At 50.3% G+C, this 24,197-nt stretch overlaps 1 protein-coding gene across 1 annotated transcript; it reads right to left on the bottom strand.

Annotated features, from left to right (window-relative positions):
• Nucleotides 1-17,590: 17,590 nt before the first annotated feature.
• On the bottom strand, nt 17,591-22,881 carry LOC119109863 (uncharacterized). Its single transcript, XM_037233618.1, has 6 exons — nt 22,348-22,881; nt 21,936-22,056; nt 21,144-21,287; nt 19,934-20,071; nt 19,140-19,346; nt 17,591-18,649 (listed from the first exon to the last, which is right to left on the bottom strand). The coding sequence occupies exons 1-6, from the start codon at nt 22,455-22,457 to the stop codon at nt 18,527-18,529; spliced, it is 843 nt and encodes a 280-aa protein (XP_037089513.1). The 5' UTR covers nt 22,458-22,881; the 3' UTR covers nt 17,591-18,526.
• Nucleotides 22,882-24,197: the final 1,316 nt, after the last annotated feature.

Raw genomic sequence — 24,197 nt, 5'->3', positions numbered from 1 at the left:
CGTCCTCGCGATGGCCATCGGTAGGCCATGAGAGCGACAGGCCATTCGTTTGTCACAGCGTTATCGACGGGCCAGCGATGGCCGCGTAAATTCTCCCATTGCAGAGACTGCCGTGGCATTCATGAGCCAGAGAGGTTTTCCGCGTCGGTGAAGTCTTCACAGGGCCAAGATGGGCCGATGCTCGGCTGGACGGCGTCGGGGCTGGATTTTAAAGTGAGCTTTCTCACGGCACGATGATAGCGGCGACTGAACTTTACAACGGATGTTGACAGCTAGCACGAATCAAAGATGCGATGCTGGCTGAGTGTGGTGCCTGCGGCGCTAACGTCTGTCTCCGGGTATGCGCCTGGCTGGCCTTCGAGCATAATATGCCGCGTGGCGTCACATTATCCCCCCCCCCCCCCCCGGCTTCAAGGCTGATTTCAGCCAAACCGTACTACGAAGCTAGATAAGATCCTGGCCTTAGCAAACTGCCTTTTTGAATACTTGCCACGCAGCAGGTTGCGGCATTACCTCGATATTCTCATAGCAACTTTGTTTTTGCTAGCCGCTTGCTTTTTCCGTCCCAACCTGTCTACAATATTTTGGCTCCAACAGAGCGCAAATAGACGTTTCGCGCGCCATAATGTTGTCAAACCCAAATCAAATTACAGCAGTGCCAGCCCCTCTTTATTACTTATATGTTGCCGGCCGTCAGCGCAGTAGTTGTCACTGTCACCAAAATATTCTGCTCCTAGATGGGAACGGACATCGAGCCGATTGCTCATGCCTCCTCGCTTCTGCTGCATCTGATTTGGGAGTGCGTGCGTAGCATGCGATGCCCATCAGGCACGAATTTTAACTTTGGTGGTATTGTGACCGACCGACAGGCTTCAACACGTGTGCTGAAAAGTCGTTTTTGAGCCATTGCTGAAGCGGTGAGCTGTCCCGTGCACCACTCACCGTGAATGACTAAACGTAAATAGTCGTTTCACTCATACGCTGCCAAAGTGGACACATCCGTAGCATTACAGGCGTGTGGCTTGTAACATGCGCGATCACTCGAGCGCCTGCCACAGTGAGAAGACGTTGGTCACCGTACTGAATCGCTCTCGACATACCAGTCTGCTATGGGATTATTGTTGAGGTGAGTTGAAGGTTGTGTCGCCACCAGGACCTGGGAGACATGCTGTACATTTCTCAAGGCACATGCAACGTGTTTCTGTTTTTAGCATCGGTACTGTACACGCAAGCAAATATTTCGCTGGCCTCTCAGTAGCGTGTCGAAAGAAGCTTGTATATCCGAAACTCCGGATGATCGCTCAAAGCCATAATAATTCCATTTAAGTGTAAACGAGGGTATGTCCTGTTTTGTTATCCCTAGAACTGTCATGTTTCCAGCGCAACGCTGGTGTTCTCAGTAAGCTATTATCGTGATACGTCTCCCTTAATCCGACAATATTCTCCGTCCTCTGAAACAAAGAGTGATTCCCAACAATATTGTGCATAATTCTCACATTATACCCACACTGCTGTTTCACCAATATTTTGGAGCCACCGGCTGCTATCCCCAAAATGACCCGCTTGTCTGTCGATTACACCTGTAAAATTCCTTGTGACGTCAAGGCCTGAAGCCCTGAAGCATTTATTCTACTAAAACTTCAATGCCTGCAAGATGCTGAACAAGATCACGACACAATGCTGTTCGATTTTCTCCCGATTGCTCCACTATCGCTCAATTGACGGGAAAGTCAATCCGAAAACAAATACGTTCACCACGCGTATTTCAGATCTCACGGCTGTACCGGGTTGCCCCAGCCGAGATTCCTCAGGTTTGTGAGGGCCTGAACCGATTGTGCTGTCCCTCGGGGTCAAGCGAAAGGCCTTCGCCATGACCTACGTGTTGGAACGGTTGCCACGCGCGAGCCTACGGTTGAAGACATACACATACTTTACGAGACGAGCTGGCTCCGCTATCTCGGCCAACACAGCCGCCTCGGTCATCATGGTGAGCCCGTCTCCCGTCGAGGAGATAGTTGACCGGTGGGTCTCTAAGGGCCGCCCTCTTCGACCACATCCATTTCCTCGCCTAGGAGTCGCAGAATTGCGGATGACACGTGCTTTGTGGATAAGACGCATGACGGCTATCACCTTTGCGGCTAAGGTGCAAGCACAATCCCTTTTTTAGATGTTACTGAGTTTTGGCACATTAAGTGCAAGTGGCAACTTCTGACTTTTAATGCTGGTTGGTATGAAGGGGCATGAAGTGTACATAGGTGGGGGAAGAGGGAAGAGCCAAGGGGGCCACCCCCCCCCCCCCTTCTCCCCACACACTTTCAAGGTGGGGACCAGCAATGTTAACACAGACACGCGCGTACGCACGCACGCACTCTCTCGGAATCAGTTTATGTTTATCTTACTTTTGTGCTACTCCAACCAAGCGTGCCAGCACACCAGACATCTGTCTTCAACTGCAATGGACAAATTGCTTCATATTGTAAATTGTAGCATCATATGCTATCCGGGTGCGGCAGGTAAATGGAGATATTTTGAGACAAACTCCAGGTTACCGTAGAAGCCAAAGCATGGTGCCGTCTGTTTATATAGCCTTGGTTCTTTTGCCTGTCCATTCTCAGTCCCCTTAGCAAGGGTTTGTGAAATTCAAAATGGATGTCTCGTGGGTATTTGAGGCAGCTTGGTAAGTCAGGGAAATGCTAGGGGTATCATATATTGGCATTGTTCCACACAACCCTTCTAGATTTACCGTTATCACGCAAACTGGTTGAAAATGCTAGGTGTTACTCGCAATGCTCAATAAATTGCGACCGTTTTCCGTAAACAACAACATGGAAGTGTTAGGGTGGAGCGTCCTTCATTTCCTCGATGAGGCGTAACCGAGTCTACCAACTCGGGGAGATCAAAGAGCGGGACTATAAAACGACAGCATGAGTTTACAGATCTTACGCCTGAAACCGAGTCTACCAACTCGGGGAGATCAAAGAGCGGGACTATAAAACGACAGCAAGAGTTTACAGATCTTACGCTGAAACCGAGTCTACCAACTCGGGGAGATCAAAGAGCGGGACTATAAAACGACAGCATGAGTTTACAGATCTTACGCTGAAACCGAGTCTACCAACTCGGGGAGATCAAAGAGCGGGACTATAAAACGACAGCATGAGCTCACAGATCTTACGCTGACAGCTACTGAGTTACAGTGGGTTGGATTCTAGTTAAACGACATTGTAAAGTAAACATTGGTCAAATCGGATCAAAAGCACAGCATGAAATGTCGAACATTGGCAATATAACCAATCCATGTTGGATAACGTCGCTTGCTAGTTCCTCCTGGTATATTGACTGTCAATAAACTATCAGCATGACAACTCTTAGCTCATAGGACAAAAAAGAAACAGGGCCTCGACGTCCTTCTCGATTATTTCAAGTACAACTCAACGATTTTGTTTGCAACGCTAGTGCTCAAATACATTAATGCGCTAAAAGATGAAATGTAGAACACGACGTGAGTTAAGTGTTTGCACTTTCACCAGTACGAGAACTGGCAAATAAGTAATGCTTGGAGGCAATCAATGTTGGAAAGCCAAATTGATTTAAAATGGGATGAGTTATTGATATGCAAATTGTTGGGAGTAGTTGGCGAATAACGCACGAAATTGCAAAAAATAAAAATAACTCTGAAAAAGACGTCATCGGATGGCCGAGAGATGACTGTCGCAATATGCTTGTTCTTGCTTTATCCGCTATCAGCAGCCATGGGCGACACACGTCATTATCTTGGGCACACAGTTGCCTGTGATCGGGAATATGCGCTCGATGATGCCTTTATCATAATTTCCTAGAAGTGGAATATTGTACTGCAAAACAATGCGCCACCATGCACCGCAGATGCAGTACAGCGCGTGAAAGGTGCTTGTCTAGACCTCATGATTTCGTGCCCTGCGTCAACAAGAAGACTCGTCACAGGGCGAAGGCCGTTGTCCCCAGGCTAGCCAACGTTTGTAGACTATTGAGTATGCTGTTATACAGACGTGTTATTTCAGATCATGCTACTAAGCCAGAAATGATGTGTTAACAAAATGGCGTTGAAGTTGTATGATTACTATAAGCAGACGTTGAAATTGGCGTACGAGATCGCAAGGCCGGTATCATTTTCAAGTCCAGTTTGTTTTAGTAAAAACACTGCCACCGAGCCTGCTCTTATAGGGTCTTGCGTTTATCTGCATTTCACCTCGAAAATTGCATTAGCTTTGACCTAGGATCACAAACATCGAGCGAATTTCTGGCACAGCCCCTCCCCCCTCCCCCCTCCAATCAAATATCGTCTACCATACCTCAATATCACCATCGCTTCCGGAGGCATACGAGGTGACTTTCTTAGCGACATCTGCAAGTGTCTCGCGAAGCTCAAAAGGGACTTGTGGGAAGAAACCATGTTTTCGTAGTGTTAAATAACGAACCGATGTCTATTACCCTTAGTTAAACGCACAACTTTTCAGATGTCCCGTGAAAGGGTAGTTCACGAATTAAAATTTCTTCACATCAAGATGTCGAAAAGTCGAGAAATGAAACGTCTTATATGGCTAAAAGTCTCCCGTCATTCTGGTGAGCTCATCGATGGTCGCATCATCGGCAGCTTTTATCGAATCGTATGGTTTGACTGTGAATTGTGAACCGCTTAAGATAGGCCTGTAGCGAGACACCTCGAAAAAGCTTGATAACTGCTGGTCGGAGAGGTCCAAGATTTGCACAGGCCTCATTATGGCTTCACACTACCATTCAATTTTATTTTCAGACGTTTGAGAGACGTGAGGATGTATTACCTCGGTTATTGTTAAAGTCGAATGCTTTTCGCCTTCGTCCTCGCCAACAGTAAGTCAGTTGCCCTGACTTTAAACCACCACAGGTCACATGTAAGCCACCACATATTTTTTGTCATAGGTCTTTTGAATAATGACAAGAAAACACGTGTCCATCTGGCCAACATGACCTTGGCTTGATTGTCATCTAACCTCCGCTATTACTTGGGCTTTTGTCACATTGCATGGTATCGTTTGAACGTGGAAGAGGAAACCTCTTTATTAAATGATGAGGGGTGATAGAAGATCCGAAGTCTTTAGCGAAGTTGAGGACTTCAATGCATCTTATGTGGCTTATGACGTCATCATCACCATGTAACAGCGGTCAACATAACGTTTTCTGAATGAGTTGGCCAGCGTTCTCCAATCCGACGGTCACGTCCTGGACAGTGTGACCTAGCTAAAAGGGTGCTGGGATCGTTGGGGGAGGGCTCCGCGCTGCGGCACCCCGGCGGCGTGTGGATGCGTGTCTCACTGCCTGCTGCGCCTGTCCCAACAAAGCCAGCCATAGGCACGGGTGGCGGACCATACCGACTACGGAGCCGTGTCGCCGGAGTGACAAACCGGCGCTCCTGTGACAGAGCGGGTGGCATGCGCCGCATTTGGGGGCCGCGCCTCCACCCTCTCGAGCACAGCCAGCCGGGCGGTATCCGTGACGCCCCCGCCCCCTCTCGCAGGAAAACGCCTGGAATCGGGCGCCGACTCTGCAGCGGAGTGCGGCGTGCACCGAGTGAATGACAATGCGAACTCTGCCCCGGTTGCGGCTCGTCGTCGAACAGGCTGGTGTGGGGAGAGGCGACCCTTACGTTCCACTGCTACGTCATTAAAAAGCGCAGTCACGCGAAGCGCCCGGCAATGGAGACCTCGGGGATTCATTTCCCGTGACCGGCTCAGGAGCCAGCCACGTGGAGTGGGAGACAATCCAACGGTGTCGCGGCGGGGTGTGGGCGACGCATGGGAACAAGGCTGTGGTATACTTGGCCACCGTCTGCAGGCCATGCCTATCACGCTGCTCTTGGATATTGCTGGCTGGGTTGTGTGCATCACTGTTGTCCCAGCAAAAAAAAAAACGGCTCAGCTGATTCCCCGATTAGATCAAAGTCTATGCTATCGAACGCGGGAATTACAGATATATTTACCAAAATTTGCATGTGGTTCGGTGTCACGTGGAGAACAGCAACCCGCCGTACATTTCGTGCCGTGATCCTATCGAGTTGCAGTTGAACGATCCGCTGGCGGCGGGAAAGTGGCATTGTGCCACGACATGGAAGCTAGAACAGCGGCATTCACCTGCACGGTAGTATAACACCTTCCGCTGCTACAATGCAGCGGCATAATAAAACTCACCAACTACGGTCTGAATCGTCCAGTCGAGTGGCCGCACTGTACGGTGAATCAATTGACGCCCTGTAAAGGATTCACGTCATATCGCCCGCAGTAAGGGAGTCGTGAGTGGAATCAATAGACCCGCTATGGATTATCGTTGACGAGCTCATGAGCTCCAATCGCCACTTGATGGCAAGTACTGCGAAGCACTAGCTGGTCGTAAAGTGAAACCTGCTTCATAATAGGGACCGCTGGCACGCTACAAGGAAAAGACGCACTGTCGTGAACATAAATCAATCCATGCCCATAATGCCAGATCAGCGACAGCTGACGAACTTTGCCGGCATCACTTTGCAGTTACAGTTTTACAGCTGTAATGTTGTATCATTCGGTAATCATGGAATGACCTTTGTGTCCACTTGGAGGCGACCTTCTGTTGTTTTTGGCATGCTTCTGCTGCCATTGGCCTCGGCCTTTTAAAAGTCAACTTAAATGTCAAAATTTGGCAAAAAGTACAACAAATCTTCCTAGCAATATGCTTTAGGGTAAACACAGTCCTTCGCCATTCACGGATTTAACGACGTTCCGTTTATAACGATCGTGCTGTGTGTAAAACAATGTCATAGAAATTGTTAGTTTCTGATGGATCAGTTTCGAAAGGGTGGTTTATGTGGTACGAAAGCATCCGCGACACCCTTCTAGTTTAAAATATTTTAAAGGCGGATACGATCGGCTCTAGCTGCAGAATTATGAGGAACAAGTGAGAGCCAACTGGTGTATGTCTCGACGCGGTGCGAGCGTTCGTGGGCAACACGAGGCATGTTTTGTGTCTGCGACGATTTAAAATTATGTCAAATCCGCAAACCAGTAACACATTATGGAGTAAACTCGGCATTCGTGTATGCAGACACCATCTGGCATATAGCACTTACTGCAATGTCATCCTTTGCCACAAAATGATGTTCTTATTTTCCCCGCTTGTAAGAATCCGCGTCCATAGTACTGATTACAGTACCTATCCATCAAGAAATTACTTCAAACAAACGAAACACACCGCATTCGTCAAAGTACATTTGGCGTCTGCGAATTACATTCCATGAGACCGAATCATGAAGGTGAAACAAAATCATTTTAATGCTTGATTTACCGCCTGTTCGGATAGACGGATGACATGTCATAGGCTCCGCTCCTGTTTATCCTGTTTTTCGTATCTGTCACATATGGTACCTAATAAGGTTCCTTTCTTATGTCAAAGCTAATATAATGGCGTAAAAAGAGCTCGAATGGACTAGTTGTGTTCCCGTCTTCGAAAAGAAAAGCATTGCATTATCTGAATCTGCAGAGAGTTAGTGGTGACATCAGCACGCATTTGGAACGTTATTTCGTGTAGATAATGCCATTTCCACAATAGCACTGACACCATTGGACTTGCATGACACTGACCTTTCTATTTGCAGCAATTGGTCGCTGTATGCTGTTGCTTTGGTTTTAAAAATGGTGGGTCTATTTGAGATTTGACAAAGCGTAGGTAACACTGTTTTTTTAACCTGCTGTGAGCAATGTGAAATGTGCGTAATATGAAGTATGCATGAGTGCACAGTGTGAAATGTGAGCAATATGAAGTATGCATGAGTCTACAGTGTTAAATGTGCGTAACCCTGAAATCAGACCTGCCGTGAGCGTTCTGCGTGAACTGTTCCTCAAGCTTCAAATTGGTTCTGTGTTATATGGTTGATTAAACCCACCCCTAACTGCAACCTATGACTTAACCGTCAAATAGGTTAACAGATGGCATTTTTCTCAGCATTCCAGCGAAGTAGAATGTTCAGTAAGACAATAAAAGGTGAGTGAAAAGTCAAAGTAAATTAAAGGTTGGATATCGAAAGACCTGTCCTTGGCTTCACAATGTATTTAGAACCATGGACCTGCTCTATGATTGTTCAATCTCATTGATGGCATTTCACATCACATATCATGGCAAGGGCGCGGGAGATGCTACAATGTTGGCAGGCTGCTCGCACAGTGCTTCTTAAATTACGGGAAAAGGACAGCATATCCTGCCTTGGTGCGGCCTGAAATTTAGGTTGACAAGTTGTATCAGCGCTTGTGTGAACCTGGAAGATACTTACCTGGACCTGGAAGCATGCTGCATTTGTTATGAACCCAGAAGATATTAAATTAAAATTTCAAAGAAGCCTAGATCACAAAGGGTGGATCACAGGGGGTGTCAAAGGGTGAGGTGATGGGAGCTTGGATGATGTATTATTTATGATATCTTGCGGTGCCAGTGTCTGCAGATTTTGATGATTTTCTGTATTTACGTGTTTTTTTCTCAAGTATTCCACTTTGTTTAACCATTCTGGACCTTTCGTCACACTTGGGGATAAGCGCAGCTCTAAATATGGAGCACCACCGATAAAATCTTTGCTTAGCCCTATGACGTTTAACCAGTGCTTCCTGGTAAACTAAAGGCCGTTAACTAAGAATAAGTATCTTGAACTCTTTGACTTTAGCTCTGGATCCCGGAAGACGCGCCGTACCGTTTCGAAATAGATTCGACTTTTCGCAAGCCCTGGTATCTATATCCGGAATTTAGGCGCTTATGTGGTCACAAGCTTCTTGGGCGGCTGGTTCAGCCAAAATACATATAAGGTGCAAAGTGCCGAACAAAGGGTTCCGAAAAACGAATCGTCAAAAACTATGAACGAGAGTAACTTTGCTGATCGTCTCCCTAATCGTGAAGAACATGCCAGCATAGACGAAGCTCTGCTGTCTTAGAGGACGCAGCTACGTTACCCAACCTTCGGAAAATTATCGTCAGATATATAACGTCGCATAAGGTCGCAAAAGTCGGCTGAATACCCAACATTTTTTATATAAGTTCCCGTGCATGCATTTCCGGAGAGAGTGTTTGTACTTCGCGGCGGCGTTCGAAACGCATTTGATATCCGAGTTGCATGCAGTTCTGCACATTATGAAGGCCTGCGGCACAAAATCCCAGCGGCACCGCTGGTGGGGCGCCGGGAATTTCAGGATTGTCCGCTGCATGCTCTCGCGGTCTGCGCTCGCTCGACAGCTGTCACCAGTTTCGGCAGACAGACCCTGCCGCCAGCGGTGGTAAAACATCGCGACTGAAGGTTTTGTTCACGAGTAGGGCAAAATATTGTAGCTCACACTGCACATCCGGAATTGAGGCTCCCGTGAAAATGCTTAGCATCGCACAGCAACAGCAGGCCTTTCCGTACAGACCTTTTACCTTACGCTACGACACTATAGATGACATCTGTTTTAGGTTTCGTTGCAACTCAGCGAGAAACAAGTGGTGTGATTTTTAGTTGGTCGGCCGGCTCGGTGACGGCCAGCGACAAATCAGCGCATTTCCAGTGACCCGTTCGGCCGGCCTATTTGCTGTTTTTACCAGCCGACGCTCGGTTTGCCACACTAGACGGCAGAAAATACGCAAAAGAATCTAGATATGCAGCTTACTTGGTCGCACGGGCTTGTCACAATTGTTGCGATGCGACTAATGCGAGGTGTGTGGTAACTTTCATTGCTCTGCAACTCTGCAAGCAGCATTCGTATTGCGGCTCAATGAATATGCTGGACGTGTAATGTTGTTGAATTGCTTTGCCCTGTTGACTTCATGGCGATACTGCTGCTAAGCGTCTTGTCTCCAGCGGCGAGAGGCACGCACGTTTTAATGGGAGTCGGTTAAACGACCAGATCGAAGAATAAGATCGCCTGTGGACATCCAGACTGTTTTTTTTTCAAAGGGCACAAAGGCGGCTGACGCTCCGTAACTGTCGCGAGCACCCAACCTTCCCCCTAAACAAAGAGCCGAAGGCGTCGGTCTGGGGAGGGGCTATCCACTGCTCGTGTAAGGGAATGACTGGATGTGAGAATAGATCTGCAGTGCCGATTTATGCCATTTCTCGCTTTGTATCTGTTCGAGCATACCAGTCGCATGGATCTTCAATGTAATATATATCGTGTATGCTTTGTCAGCATTGAAATGTTGACAAAACGTATAGCCCACCACCCACCCACCCCCAGGTCATGATAGCTCAGTGCCTTCCATACCAGAAAAGGTTGCCGAATGCCACCCACCTGCATGAAGCTGTTAAATCCATACCAGGTCATCACACACGATGTCCTCCCTCCTTTGACATTGAAGGGGAACAGAGCCCCGGCAACAGTCCAGATCCACACCACTGCATCCTGCATGGCAAGTATCACTCGTGAGGTTAGATTTGATCGCTGTAGTGTGTACAGTTGACCATCTCGGTTTGCTGATTCCGTTGTTTGCACGTATATCATTTTTTTACAATGAAAATGGTCTGTTCTGATGCACAGGTTGATTTGTTCCAGTATGTAACGCGCAGATTTGTTGCGTTACTTCAATGCAGCAGCATGCCACCAAGGCTGAGCAGTATAAAATGACGCCCGGGTTGATGAGTCAGTGGCTGATAATTCTGCGAAGGTGGCGAATTAGAGGCACTTCAAGGGCACTTTGTGACGTGCAGGCTGTATTTGCACCAGCCGCAGTCGCATGGGTTGCGGTGTCCCTTATCATTTCACAATAAATTATGTGCAATTTGATTTTGATTCCGCCAGCGCCACGCCAGCTCGTGCTTCTCTCCGCTCCAATTCACTCCCCTCCCCTCCCCCCCCCCCCCGCCGCAGCGCCAGAGCGCCGCCGGCCGTGTCAGTGGCGTCGGCAGCTCACGGCCCTCCCGGGACGCGGTCGTGTTCCCGCCGTCGCCAACGTCGGGTCGTCCGCCGGTCCGTCGAGCGGCGGCCAGCGGGGACACCGAGCCCGCATCTGGCCGGCCGTCACGGGCGACGCCACGTGACCGGGGCGGCTCACTGCGAGGGCCGCAGCTGAGGAGGCCAGCGGTCCTCGCTGATCGCCGCAGGCTGATGGTGGGGCACGGCCTCAGGTGGGGCTTCCATAGTGTCATCCGGTCCACGACGGTGTCATCGGATGCCTCACATTGCCGTGTGGCTCAGTTTGGCTGCACTCCTCTGCGAAGTGGTGGAGGGCGCTCGCGCCATTGTGTGGGGAGGACGCTCATAGACCGGTGTCACGACTCCGCCGTACTGACCGGCGCTGATGCCAACCCACAGCGGTAAAACACCGCTACTGCGCGCAAGCCACGACATTCTGGTGCATTCATTGCGACCAGGTGTTACTTTGGCATTCTGGTCCATTTTTAGCGTTGAATACGGTGTGGAGTGGAATGTAATGAAATTTACAATATGCAATACAATGCAATGTACAATGAAAAACATTGTCTTGTTTTGGAAAGGATATAAGAACTCTCACGAACATTCGTGCTCAATTTTTATCTCGCTTTAATGGCGCTGTACACTGGCTCTGATTTGGTTCGATGGTGTTTCGAGACGCTTCCAAATTCGTCGCATTCGGTCTTTGTGTTGGTGGTTGTGTTGTTGAGAACTCAGTTGAGAACACAAGCTTTGTGTTAACGTCATCATGACAGCCGCCGTCGTCGTGACGATCGCAGAATCTGCGGAGGGCCGTTGTCAGCTGCTACGGGTTAGGGAAATCACTTTTGAGCTGTTTTAACCTGCGTATTGCGAGCCTGCAGGCTTGGAAATAGTACCTCTACCCTCTACTGGTATCAATGACGTCAGCGCAAATGAACATTTTTGATTGGCAAAGCAGACTGCAAGGGCACCTACCGAGAAGCACATTGGCTGAAGTTAGAGCCAGGGCGTCACTAGAGACCCTGTGCAATGTCGTTTCTCAAGCCAAAGTGCTCTTTGAAAAGAGCCACTGTGGTAAATGTCATAGTTGCAAAATCGAGGCCATAGCATAACCTTTCGGTGAATTGGCGAGATAAGAGCCTAATATTCGCATACATTTTCTTTAAACAGAGTGTTTCAAGCTTCTATAGCTTTTATCACATTAGGTTTTTAACAAATTAGTGTGTAGCAAACATTATTGGACACATACTTGGTAAAAAGTAATGCAAATAAAATATACTACTTTCAGAATGGCAAGCAGGAAGTCCAGTGAGATTTCTCCCGCAGGGCCGGCTACTTCAAATCGAAATTCTGATCTATTCGGCAGGATTTCGAGAAAACTAGTCTTTTTGATCAAATCAGAGTCGTCTGCTCTAACAATAAGTAAACACCACAAATAGGTGCATGATCCTTTAAACAGGATGCTTACCATAAATCACAAGGTTGGTTTATCGTTCTGCCCGACTTCATGTCTCAGGTGCAATATAAACCATTGTGCCTACAGGCTTTACCATGTTCTGCTTGCATTAGGCATGTTTCACGCCATGCAGGCGCCATGTAGGCGCCACAGGATCATTGTATAACGCGAGATTTGTAAGCCAGGCAAAGGCAAAGGTACGGGAAAAGGCAAGGCGCGTGCCCCGTCTTAATGGACTGTCGCTTATCTCGGGTGGACAGAAGAGAGCGCCGGATGGACTGGAGTTAGCGTCGAATTAACTGAAGTGAGTGTCGGATGAACTGGAGTTAGAGTTGGATTAGCTGGAGTGAGTGTCGGGTGGACAGAAGAGAACGCCCGGTGGACTGGAGTTAGTGTCGGATTAACGGGAGTGAGTGTCGGGTAGACAGGAGAGAGCGCCAGGTGGACTGGAGTGAGTGTAGGGTGGACTGGAGAGAGCGTCAGGTGGACTGGAGTTAGTGTCGGATTAACTGGAGTGAGTGTCGGTTGGACTGGAATGAATGTCCGGTGGACTGGAGTGAATGTCAGGTTGACGCGAGTGCTTGTGGGTTGGTCTGCCGTGTCTGATGAGATGACGGAAATTGGGATACGATATTTGTTCTTCGGCTGCTGTCACGGAGACGAGAGCACCAGAAGCCCAAATCCGTCTGGGGAATGGCCTCCCGGAGCCCTGGATTTGTCCGTCCGTCAAGCTGCCGAGCCTGCTGGTGGGGAGCCTGTAGAATGTGTCCCTGTAGAATTAGCCGCGAGAGGGAAGACGCCGTCACATTTGTTAGCAGCATGGTGCAACAGGATGCATCCTTGAATGCAAACATTTGCCAGCGCAAATTGGATATTGGCATATAGCCATAGTCACAGCCACAGGCATTCATAGCAGTCACACTTCTAACAAAATAGGCTCGACAGAAACTTCGGAGTTCATGGATGTTCCCTGCACGCATCATAGCAATCCTTATGTTGGCACATTTCATTTTTCTTGACGGCCCAACAACCCCAAAAACCATCCGAACTCAAAGTGGCACGGCGCCGCGAAAAGTCCATTGTCTCCGGTAACCCGGCAAACGCCGGAGACACCGCTGCGTATGCCTGTCATCTAGCGGGAAGTAAAAGAACTAGTCGTTATGCTCATTGGCGCTCGTAACTGAAACCCTGGGCGCCAGCGGACAGGCGCCTCTCTGTTTCCAGGGTCGGATCGAAAGGGTCATGGTCATAAGATCATGGCCTTCCCCTTGGGCCCCGTAAAGCCTTGGTGACCAACATCGTGCGGTGAAGGGGATGAAAACCTTTATTTCGGAACCGTACAACCTTTAGGCAAATGAGCACGAAACCTTCATTTCGGGCAATATGGCCTTCATTTCCACGAGCTACCCCATTCCATAGGACCCGGCAAAGTGTCTTGAATCTTTATTATTAAGGGACACTAGACTCCATAGGCATAACAGTGTTGTGCCTTCCACCCTGATAAGACTCTGGATCGGTTTTTGGGGGAGGAGGTGCCAAAACCTGCATTGCATGGCATCATAATCTTTATTTTCAATAGGCAGCACATCCAAGCGGACCATTGAAAGCGTCTAGCATTATTTGAAAGGCGGGTAAAAATCAAGGGGCACCATAGTTTCCGTGCACTTAACTCTGCTGAAATTTTGGGATCGACCCGTCCAGCGAAGTGACGATAAAAATCTTCAGTTTGGAGCATCATAACCTTCATTTTCCACAGACACCTAATGCTAAGGAGCACTGCAAAGGGCCCCAAAACCTTCATTTTCGAGAAGCAGCAAATTCGAGGGTCACCGCAATACCCGTGTCTATCTATTGACAACATGCTCAGTCGGCCCGTCCGGTGAGGGGGCACCAAAACGTAAATTTTCGGGCACCATAGCATTTATCTCCTTGAGGCACCAAATACAAGCGACCCATTGAAAGGGCCCCGAAGCTCAAATCTCTAGTGGGCACCAAAATTCGAGGGCACCGCACTTCCTTTACCCTCCAGCCTGATGAAATCCAGGATCGGCCCTTTCGGTGAGGGGGCCCCAAAACCTGCATTGCGGACATCATAACCATTATTTTTATGCTGCACCCAATTCCAAATTATACTCCTTGATTCAAAGGGATGACAAAGTCCAGGAGCACCACAAACGAGTCCAAATTGTTAGCTCAAAGAGAAACCAAAATCCATTGGCGCTCACATCTGAGGTATTAGTGGGGGGAGTACAGGGACACATAGCTCTCCCCTCCCCTCACTTTTAGGTAAGGGCCCGGTTGGAGAGTCCGAAGAGCAGACCAGAGGTGATATGACGAGACTCCAGCCCCAAAGCCAGACCCCGAAATGACAAAATGTCAAATGTCGTGTCCCACATGCTGGATTCGCCTCTTTGTGTTTTCTGTGAAAGCTTTCATTTGATTCAGCAATATTATGTGTGATTCAGCAATAACTGATGGGATTAATTTTGTAGCACCCATTTTGTATTACTTATCGTGTAACTAGATATCAGCTGCGTAGCGGCTATGACAACAATATAAAGCCGTATAAGTATATTGTATACAAACATGTATTATTCTGTAGGATTTGGAGGTGTCTAAACTCTCAAAAATTGGCAGAAACATAAACATTAGCTTCATAAAGGTGAGGACTAGGTGCCTCTATTCCGATTTTTTAAAATCTACCAAAATTTTCGTGCCAGTTGTGGCGGACGTCCAACTCCACATCCACAACCGAGCCAGAGACGGCCAGTTTCGTCCACAGATCAGCGTCTCTGGCGCTGATCTGGAGACGGAAAGGAAGACGATCTGCCTGCAGATCAAAGCCTGTTCGGATTGTAGCCCGGGAGTCAACTTCTGCCTCCAGATCACAGTCAATGAGTCAAACGCCACCTCCTGGTTCAGATCAGAGGATGGAACTTTCTCGTCCATCTCCAGATCAAAGCCAGAGCCGTCCAACTTCACATATGGGTGGCAGCCAGGGGCGTTCTTTTCCTTATCCGCACGCTGTGGAAGGTGGAAAATCCAGCTCGACGATGGATGTGATCAGGCTGAGCTTTTAAAGTGATTGGGCCATAGCAATGAATTGTTTTTTTACGACAGTTCCCAGAGGCTGAGTGAATCTTCCTCGAATAAAGAGAACCATGGAATTCGAGTGACACGCCCCGACCGTCCCGCTTCCTAGAAAGCTAATATCTTTAAGACCATTGGTTGCAGTTCCATGCTGTCGAAACAACATGAAAAGCAAATCCGTAAAGCTGTGCTCGGGAAGTCGTTGCATTTGCATGCAAGCTGTTCCATTGGGGTGGCTCTCATGCATGACTGAAATGGTACAAAGTATATCTCTTCCCCATTCGGCTCATGCATGGCACATCAAGTTCGCTAAATGTAGAAGGCAGGGCTTAAACACCAATTAAAACTTGCCCCGGACCTTGATGGCTTGTGGGCGCACCGACACAGGACCAGACCATTTCCACCGAGAATAAAACGGACCTCGGCATTGGTAAAGTTATGAACTGATGTGTGTAGCCAGTCCAGCTGTATCGGATGTACGCTCCGGACGCCCACGCTGTTGGGACGTTATTGAAGGGGTGATGTCAGATCCTGACAGTCATAGCGAATAGGGGCTTCAGGAAACCATCTGCATCAAGTGGACGAGTGCACCGTTCAATAAGCAATCTCACCGCAGTCCAGCCCATAGATACTCTAATGCTAGCTTTCAAGGACCAGCCTCGAACCCTGCAGCACGCTATGCTCTGAATAAGGAGAGACCGGGCCAAGTATTTTCTTTGATTAGTTGTGAAACTTGTGAGTTGGTACGTAAATAAGCGCTGAAGACACTAATAGTAAACACTACCTGATGAAAATACTAATACCACCTAATGAAAAGACCACCAAGCACATTAAACCGGACACAAAATCACGATTGCAAAATCAGCACTCAAACAATTTTGAAAACCCCCACATGTGATGTTGTTTGTGGTCCGTGACGTGTTACAAGTCCACGCAACACAACCACCACGAGTGTCACTGCGCTCTCTCTCTCTCGTTCGCCACGGGCCTCCCGTGGGTCGAGGAGCTCATGACGATGGCGAGCACAGGCCTCAGAGGAATTTTTAGTTTGTGCGGTCATACGAGCCAAATAACCACACCACCAACACCGGAGCACTGGAGCACAGCTACGACAGTGCCCTCTGTTAGATTGCTCCACCAGTTCCGCGCACTCATCGCTCCTGCGGCGAACTCAGCGAACGCCGGGAGCCCGTTGTCGAAGTTTATGACGGAGTGTTGGCGGGAGACCTTCCAAAGTGCGATCTGACTCACTCGATCTCATTTCGATCTCACTTGATTCGTTCGAGCTTGCGATAGTACGATCTCATTCCTTATGGCCAATGCTAAGTCAAAACATAGCCGTGGGCTACAATACTTCGGTCACATCCCCGAAAACGTGAACCATTCCAAATCATCAGTTGCGTCGTCTACGACTGCTACGTCTTGCAGGCTCAAAGCTATCAAATGTCGAAGCAATGCCATTCAATATGTGATGTGGGATCGTAAAGCATCATTGCACACCCGCGCGTAAATCTCAACAAGGAATATTACGCTACTTTGGTGGAATATTACGCTACTTTGGTCATCCGGGTTCCCAAGAGCGACGGATCCTTTTGCGGAGTCATTCGCTATGATTGTGATCATGCCTGCCTGATGGTAGCACTATGTCTGCTCATCACCTCGCTCGTTCCAGGCCGCCAAAGACGTCTTGCTGGTGTAGAGTTGCGGCATCCGGTGACAAGCGTATAGAGTTCGGCATCTGCAGATTTGTACGTCATCTATTTGTCTTGTTAGCCACTCACTTTTTATCTCACAGCATTACAGCAAAGTCTTGGACTTAGCATGGAACTCTGGTTAGTGCTATCATGAACTGGCATTTTGGCAGTAGTTCAATGCTAACGGTCACGACGCAGTGAACAAAAATGAACGCAGTGAACAAACAAAAAAAAACGCAGGAACCAAAAAGAGGAAACGTGGTACTCGCATGTTGTGTACAATAATTTAATATTGTAGAGAATTTTTGTTTGCTTTTTCGTATCACAACCTTCTTCCGGTTCTGGAATGCGTAAAACCATCAAACTTCTCGATATAACCACATAACGGGTCAAAAGTATTATATTATGACATGAGCCGGTGACGTATCTTTACGCTTGTCGGACGATCGTTAGCATGAGTCCAAATAGGGCAGGTACAGTCAGACAGTAAGCGTGTGAGTACCCCGATGAGGCCATCATTAATCCATCGATGATTACCTAACCACTTAAATTTAAGATGTGTGAGGTGCTACCTAAATCTGCTATCGACCGGGCAATGGCAGTATCTGATGTGCAATGGTGTATTTGTTATCACAGTCTATATCGATAGAGATGCACGGACCAGTGGCAATGAACGCGCAACCAACACAACCAATAATACCCGACAGACGAAACTCAACACAGAAAAGAATCAATGTGAGCGGCAAACGCAATCCTCAGCACCGCGTGGTGTCTGCATGGCATTGGGTACCTGCCAAAGATGCTTTACAGACCTGGCTGAGGCTGCAGAGCACGACAGGGCGCTATGCAGACATGCTTATGTGTGGCAACTTCAGGCATTTAGAACGCCATGCAGCACTGCCAGCACAGCAGAACATCCGGACAACCTGTTTCCTGGACGAGCCAGCACTGAGATTAACATGACAAAATTCGTGAAAATCTTTGGGAAAACAGATCAAGAATAAATACGTGCAGCTTAAGGACAATGCGTAGCAATCCACACGATCACGCCACTCTGAGATTGAACTTGAACGCCGCAGTATGACATCGTCAGGTATCTATATTGAACAAACGGACGTATTCCGCGTCCGTGCTCTTGAGCGATCGGTTTGCTTCTGCGTTATATCCAGATGCGTGTCTCGCGTCTTCCGTTCGTAATTCCGTCACCATTCCCTCTTCCCAAAAGAGACCCCCCTTATGCCCCCTCCCCTCCGAGGCCGCTTCGTTCCATCAGAACAGCCCATGGCTGCGTGGGCACAGACCCAGCAGCGCTCCTCAGGGAGGCGTTCAGTGCGCCGTGCTGACGGTTTCGCCGGCCTGGGGGCGGCGGCGGGCGCCTAGCCCATCCGCGGCGGGCGCGTGACCTTCTCGAGCTCGTCGGCGTCCTGCAGGTCGCGCTGGCCGGCCTCCGTGGCCGATTCGGAGATGGCGCTGCCGGCGCTCTTGGTCAGAATCAGGTCCTGCGGCAGGCGCGGCGCTGGTCAGAATCACCTCGGGTGGCGGGCGGGCGTGACACGGGCTGGCGGGCGGGCGTGGGTGGCGGGCGGGCGTGACACGGGCGGTGGCCGAGGCGTAGTGCAGAAGCAGCTGGGGTACCAATGGCCGGCGCCATGGGCCGAGTCCTGATACAGAGGCACATGGGGCACTGATGACCGCGTCATGATGCAGGGACACCAGGGACGGAGTCGGATCTGAGTTAGCTGGTGAGAGCGAGCAGGTACAGCATGAGCAGCGGCATGGTGGCGCCTGTGCAGCAGTACGGACACTGCCCCTGTAGTGGGCGAGTGCACATAACATAACTGATTGTGTCTTGTATTCATTCACTCCTGTGACAGCTTCTTCTCGTATCTTTCAAAGGATGTCTGTTAAGAGGGGCCTGTGTCGTTTGCACGTAACTGATTGGTGACCACGGAACGTCCGCGGCGTACACCCGTCTTCCTTTGACTTTACCTGCAGCTGGTTGACCGCAAAGTTGTCGGAGAGCGTCAAGGCGTTGGCGATCTTGTGGTAGTGGTAGATGAGTGTCTCCCAGGTGAGGCCGCTGAGCGTCTTCTCCTCGTCCAAGCTGGCCTTCCAGTCGTCTTCCTCCCGCACGTGCTGTTTGAGGGCCGCCTCAGCCACCGGGTCCAGCGCCGTTTCGCCCAGTCGGGCGTCCATCTGCGGCAGGGTCATGTCAAGGTGAGCCCGCCCGCTCTTCTGGCGTGACCGCTGCTCACTATACAGCACAATGCAAGGACGGCGAATAGCAACGGTGAGAGGAAATGAAGCTGACGATTTCTGGAGCGGGCCTCCGGGTCTCCTTTAGGTCCTAAGGTAGGTGAAGAACGTTAGAACATGAGCGTGCTGAGAAATTAAGATCGAGAGCTCTATTGCCATAGGGTGCATGGTATACGTTTGGCTGACCTTCGAGGATTATGACAAACCGGCTAGTCAGGTCGCCCAACCGACACCGTTTGCGGATGGTTCGTGCTGTGGTATATTTTATATTTTGCTCGCAATGTCACAGTATGCACGGCGCACACTGTTGTGCAACACAGCGCTCCGAATTCCAGCCCTAAGCTTCCGTTGTAGTGAATTTGCAACATGCAGTAGGCTCGCCCAGCTCGCTTACTCCTGTAGCACTCTCACTAGTCCTAGTGATGAGTAAGCAAGTCGCCTTGGTCTGGCCCTCTCCGGTCCTCTCCGGCCCCACTGCCCCAGCATGCTCCCCAGGGTCGTGGAGCGGTGCTGCCGCCATGGCTGACCTCCTCAAATGTAGCCGTGTCGAGGCCGCGGGCCGCCTCCACCAGCAGCTCCCAAACAGTGAGCATGCATTTGTCGGCGATCACCGGCGGCACGATCTCCTCCTCGATGTAGGCCGCCTTGACGCGATCCTGCTTCAGCTGCAGGCGACGTGGGACAAGTGGTGTTAGGACGCAAGTCCTGTTTCAGCTGCAGGCGACGTTGGATAAGTGGTGTTAGTGTGTTAGGAAGTGGTGACAACAGGTGCTAGGACGCAATCCTGTTTCAGCTGCAGGCGGCGTTGGACAAGTGGTGCTAGGACGCATTCCTGTTTCAGCTGCAGGCGGCCTTGGATAAGTGGTGTTAGGACGCAATCCTGCTTCGGCTGCAGGCGACGTTGGATAAGTGATGTCAGGACTCATTCCTGCTTCAGCTGCAGGCGGCGTCGGATAAGTGGTGTTAGGACGTAATCCTGTTTCAGCTGCAGGCGACGTTGGATAAGTGGTGTTAGTGTGTTAGGAAGTGGTGACATGTGGTGTTAGGACGCAATACTGCTTCAGCTGCAGGCGACGTTGGATAAGTGGTGTTAGGACGCATTCCTGCTTCAGCTGCAGGCGGCGTTGGACAAGTGGTGTTAGGACGCAATCCTGCTTCAGCTGCAGGCGGCGCTGGATAAGTGGTGTTAGGACGCAATTCTGCTTCAGCTGCAGGCGACGTTGGATAAGTGGTGTTAGTGTGTTAGGAAATGGTGACAAGTGGTGTTAGGACGCAATCCTGCTTCAGCTGCAGGCGACGTTGGACAAGTGGGTTAGCGGGGGCCACGATCCTGTGTGAGCTGCAGGCGGCGTTGGATAGGTGGTATCAGTGGGCAGAGTTCACATTGTAACATACACCAGCAGTACCACTGGAATCAGATGGTACGGGAAATAAACCATGAATGTAGAAATTTCGATAGGAATTTGTGATAGCTGCTTTCACATTAATCTGACGGTTGTATTTTTTTTTGATAATGAACATTTACAGCCAGCGTACAATGGCAGCAAGGCAACACGCATCAAAACAAACATATACTTGCCATGTGTGATGTAACTGTGAAGTGTGCGATTTGTAAGTGAGATCTTACCCTGCCTGTGGTTGTTTGTGGTGATCTTGCTAAACGCAGTGAAGAGGGTCAGTTCTTTAGAACAGTGACACATGAGCAGTGAGTGAGGTGTAATATCGGGATGGAAGTACCTTGTATTTGCCCTCCTGCATGGATACAGATGCTACGGTGGAAAGATCCTCCACTAGAACGTCAGACAGAAACTCATCCAGGACGTCCACTTGGAATGCCTTCTTGTGCAGCCAGTGATCCAGCCGTTTACGAGCCTTCTTCTCCTGATGCAGAAGCCAGGCGTACATTTTAATGGGGTAAATTTCGGGGACAGGGTAAGGCATTTACAGCGGGTCTTCTGAAGGGACAAAAGGACGACACTTTTATCTCGCCTTCTTCCATGCAACGACGTGGAGCTCATGTTCAATTCTTCCAAAGTTAGATGGGGGCCTTCCGCGCTTCCCACTTCCGCGGCCTGCTACAATATAGCTCTTTCAGGCTGATTGCCTTTATGTGTAGCATTCCTCGTAATACACGTTTTCTGTAGGCCAGAGTGAGCACATTTATTTGATTCAAAACTTATAAAACATCTGAGCGCATGGTCACGAAAGCGCAACCCGATCAGAAAAGGGCTCTGTAAGTACATAACAACTGAATAAATGCATATGAAATTCCCACTGTGTTCATCCCGCGCCTGGTGTGCTGTTTTTGAATCTTGAAGAAGAAACATGGATACATGCTTTCGAAAGCATCCTAACTGCCAAGGAAGCAACGATTCGTTGCACACAGGGAGGGCAGAGCAACGGGAGACCACACGGTTTCCAAGGCAGTCTGGTTGTGCCAAAATACTCGGATGCTGGGAGTGCGACACTGGGCTAACGTGCCAGGGTTAGCCGCAGATCCTCCGCCCAAGCACGGCATCCAGCGCGTACCTCGAGACTCTCCCACGGCTTCTCTGCCGGCCTAGGTAGGCTGGCTGTCGCCGTGATGAAGTACGGCATGGGGTGTTCCTCATCCTCGTCCAGCTTCGGCAGGTACTCGGTCTGGCCCGACCTGCAGGCAAAGCTGGCTGGTCAGTCCTCCTGGAAGAGGCTTGCCTAGTGTGGATGTGCTAGGCGTCCTAGTACAGTACTGAATCGGTGGTCTTCGCAGAGGATGCAGGGCACGCCCCCAGGGAACGAGGGACGTGATTGAGCTGAGGCAGTCATCGACCGAAGACACTCCGTCCGAATTAAAAATCGGAACACACATGACCATGCCCAAGCAGGCCTTCGGGTATACATGAGGCGGGTCCCGTTATCTTGTAGGCCTCGTCCCATTACAGCTGACAACTGTGATACCTACCCGCCGTAAAGAGACGACTGCGACATGGTCTTCTTACTGTTCTCCTCGCGCAGCTTCTCCTTGTCCAGCGGGTCGAGCTTGGCCGACTTGGGATTCTTCTTCAGCACCATCCTGCTGATCTGGTGGAGTCAAGGCCTCCGAATCCGTACCCTTCACCTGCACCGACGGGCCACGAGATGTGCAGTCGACTCACTCAATGGACAGTTTCGGGAGACGCGCAGTCGACTATCTCAGTAGGCAGTCTCGGAGACACGCAGTCGACTCACTCAGTAGACAGTCTCGAAGACGTGCAGTCGACTCACGCCAGCCACTGAGCCCTTCTCGACAGACGCTGCGCGGGCCTTCTCTTGGACGGAGGAGACCGCGAGCTGCTCAGGCGCCCGCCTGCCGTCGCGGGGCGTCTCGACAGAGCTAACGCCACGGAGCGGTGGGCTCCAGGTGGGACACGGCTCGTCCGTCACGCACCAGGTTACACGTCACAGACAGCCACGGCGCCGCGATGGCGGCAGCGCCGCCGTGCTGGGTCACGTGACGCCGGTCAGGTGGGGTCCGAGGCGCCGGCTGGACCGGCTCCGGCGCCGCCGGGGCGGGTCGATACAACGGCCGGGTTGCCCGGGAATAGAGGCGGGTCGCTAGCGACGCGGAGGCGAGGAGCCAACGACCGCTGGAGGCCGCTTCCAGGGAGCGCCACGCAGCGTACGAGCGCCGAGCGTGACCTTCCGGCCCTGGGACGCCGCACGGACGTGCGTCACAGGGCCATTCAGCCGATGTGGAGTGCGGTGCGGGAGCTCCTGGTATGCGCTGTTCCTCGGGGGCTTGCGCTTCTACGCTTCTGCATGACCACTTCCGTCTAGCCTCTAAAGCATATCGTATGATTATTATTGTTGGAGTCCTTCCTGAGTACTTGAGTTCTCTGCCCTCCCCCCCCCCCTCACCTCCATTTCAATCATTTTAGAAAAGTATTGTCCCTGTCACTTGTCATCGCCAAGTTTCCTCAGCATGCTGGCTTAGTTCTCGTGGAGTTCTGAACGATTGGCACCCACTTGCTTAAAATGAGGTCATATTGAAGTGGTGCTCAGACATTTCCACAAAACTATGTGTAGGCAAGTTTTGCATGCCGCTGAAAAGTGCAACATCAGTCGCCGAGTCCTAAATTGTCCCCAAGCCATCAGCTTGCTCAACAACGCCGGAGCGTGCCCCAAGGCCACTGAAAGAGCATGCGAGCAGGCGATCTCACCACGAGCGAGCCGCGAATGGCATGGGCGCTGCTTGAACAGCGAGAAGCCAGCCACCGCGAGCCGCGAGCGGCCCGGTTCGTGCCGGCTATCTCGCCCTCTGGAATTTCATATCTCTACACCCCGGAACGCAGGCTTCTCAGTTCGGCTAACACGGGAGACGAGCGTGCACATTGCTGATCGCGAAGGAGCTGCGCGGCGCGGGCCGAAGCCGGACCCGACCTCGACAATACGTCGTCGTGGTGACGGGCAGCCAGCACCGTTCGACGGGCGAGAGAGCGGGCGACGCAGTGAACCCTTGCGGGCTCGAGTGTACAGCCGGTCGCGCGCGCCCGAGCTTAAACCGCAGTGTTACCCTCACTGAGCGGTTTTAAAGGGAATGTTCCCCGCGGTGCCCGCCCTTCCTGCCAGGGTGAGAGGCAGGCGACGCCATATAGCCTCAGCAGCTGAGTGCGTCGTAAAGCCCCAAACACACACACACACAAAGGGAGTGTTCCACATTTAAAGATATTGAAGCAAGCATGAGATATGATGAAACAAGCTCACGTATAAATATTGGTACGCTTTTTACCGGAAAACAGCACAAATAATCTAGACGGCACAATTCTGTTTATC

The sequence above is a fragment of the Pollicipes pollicipes genome, unplaced genomic scaffold (assembly GCF_011947565.3).
Source record: "Pollicipes pollicipes isolate AB1234 unplaced genomic scaffold, Ppol_2.1 Scaffold_2555;HRSCAF=2994_pilon_pilon_pilon, whole genome shotgun sequence".
In the NCBI taxonomy this organism is placed as follows: Eukaryota; Metazoa; Arthropoda; class Thecostraca; order Pollicipedomorpha; family Pollicipedidae; genus Pollicipes; species Pollicipes pollicipes.
Note: the sequence above shows the minus strand (reverse complement) of the source record. Positions and strands in the feature narration are given on the sequence as shown.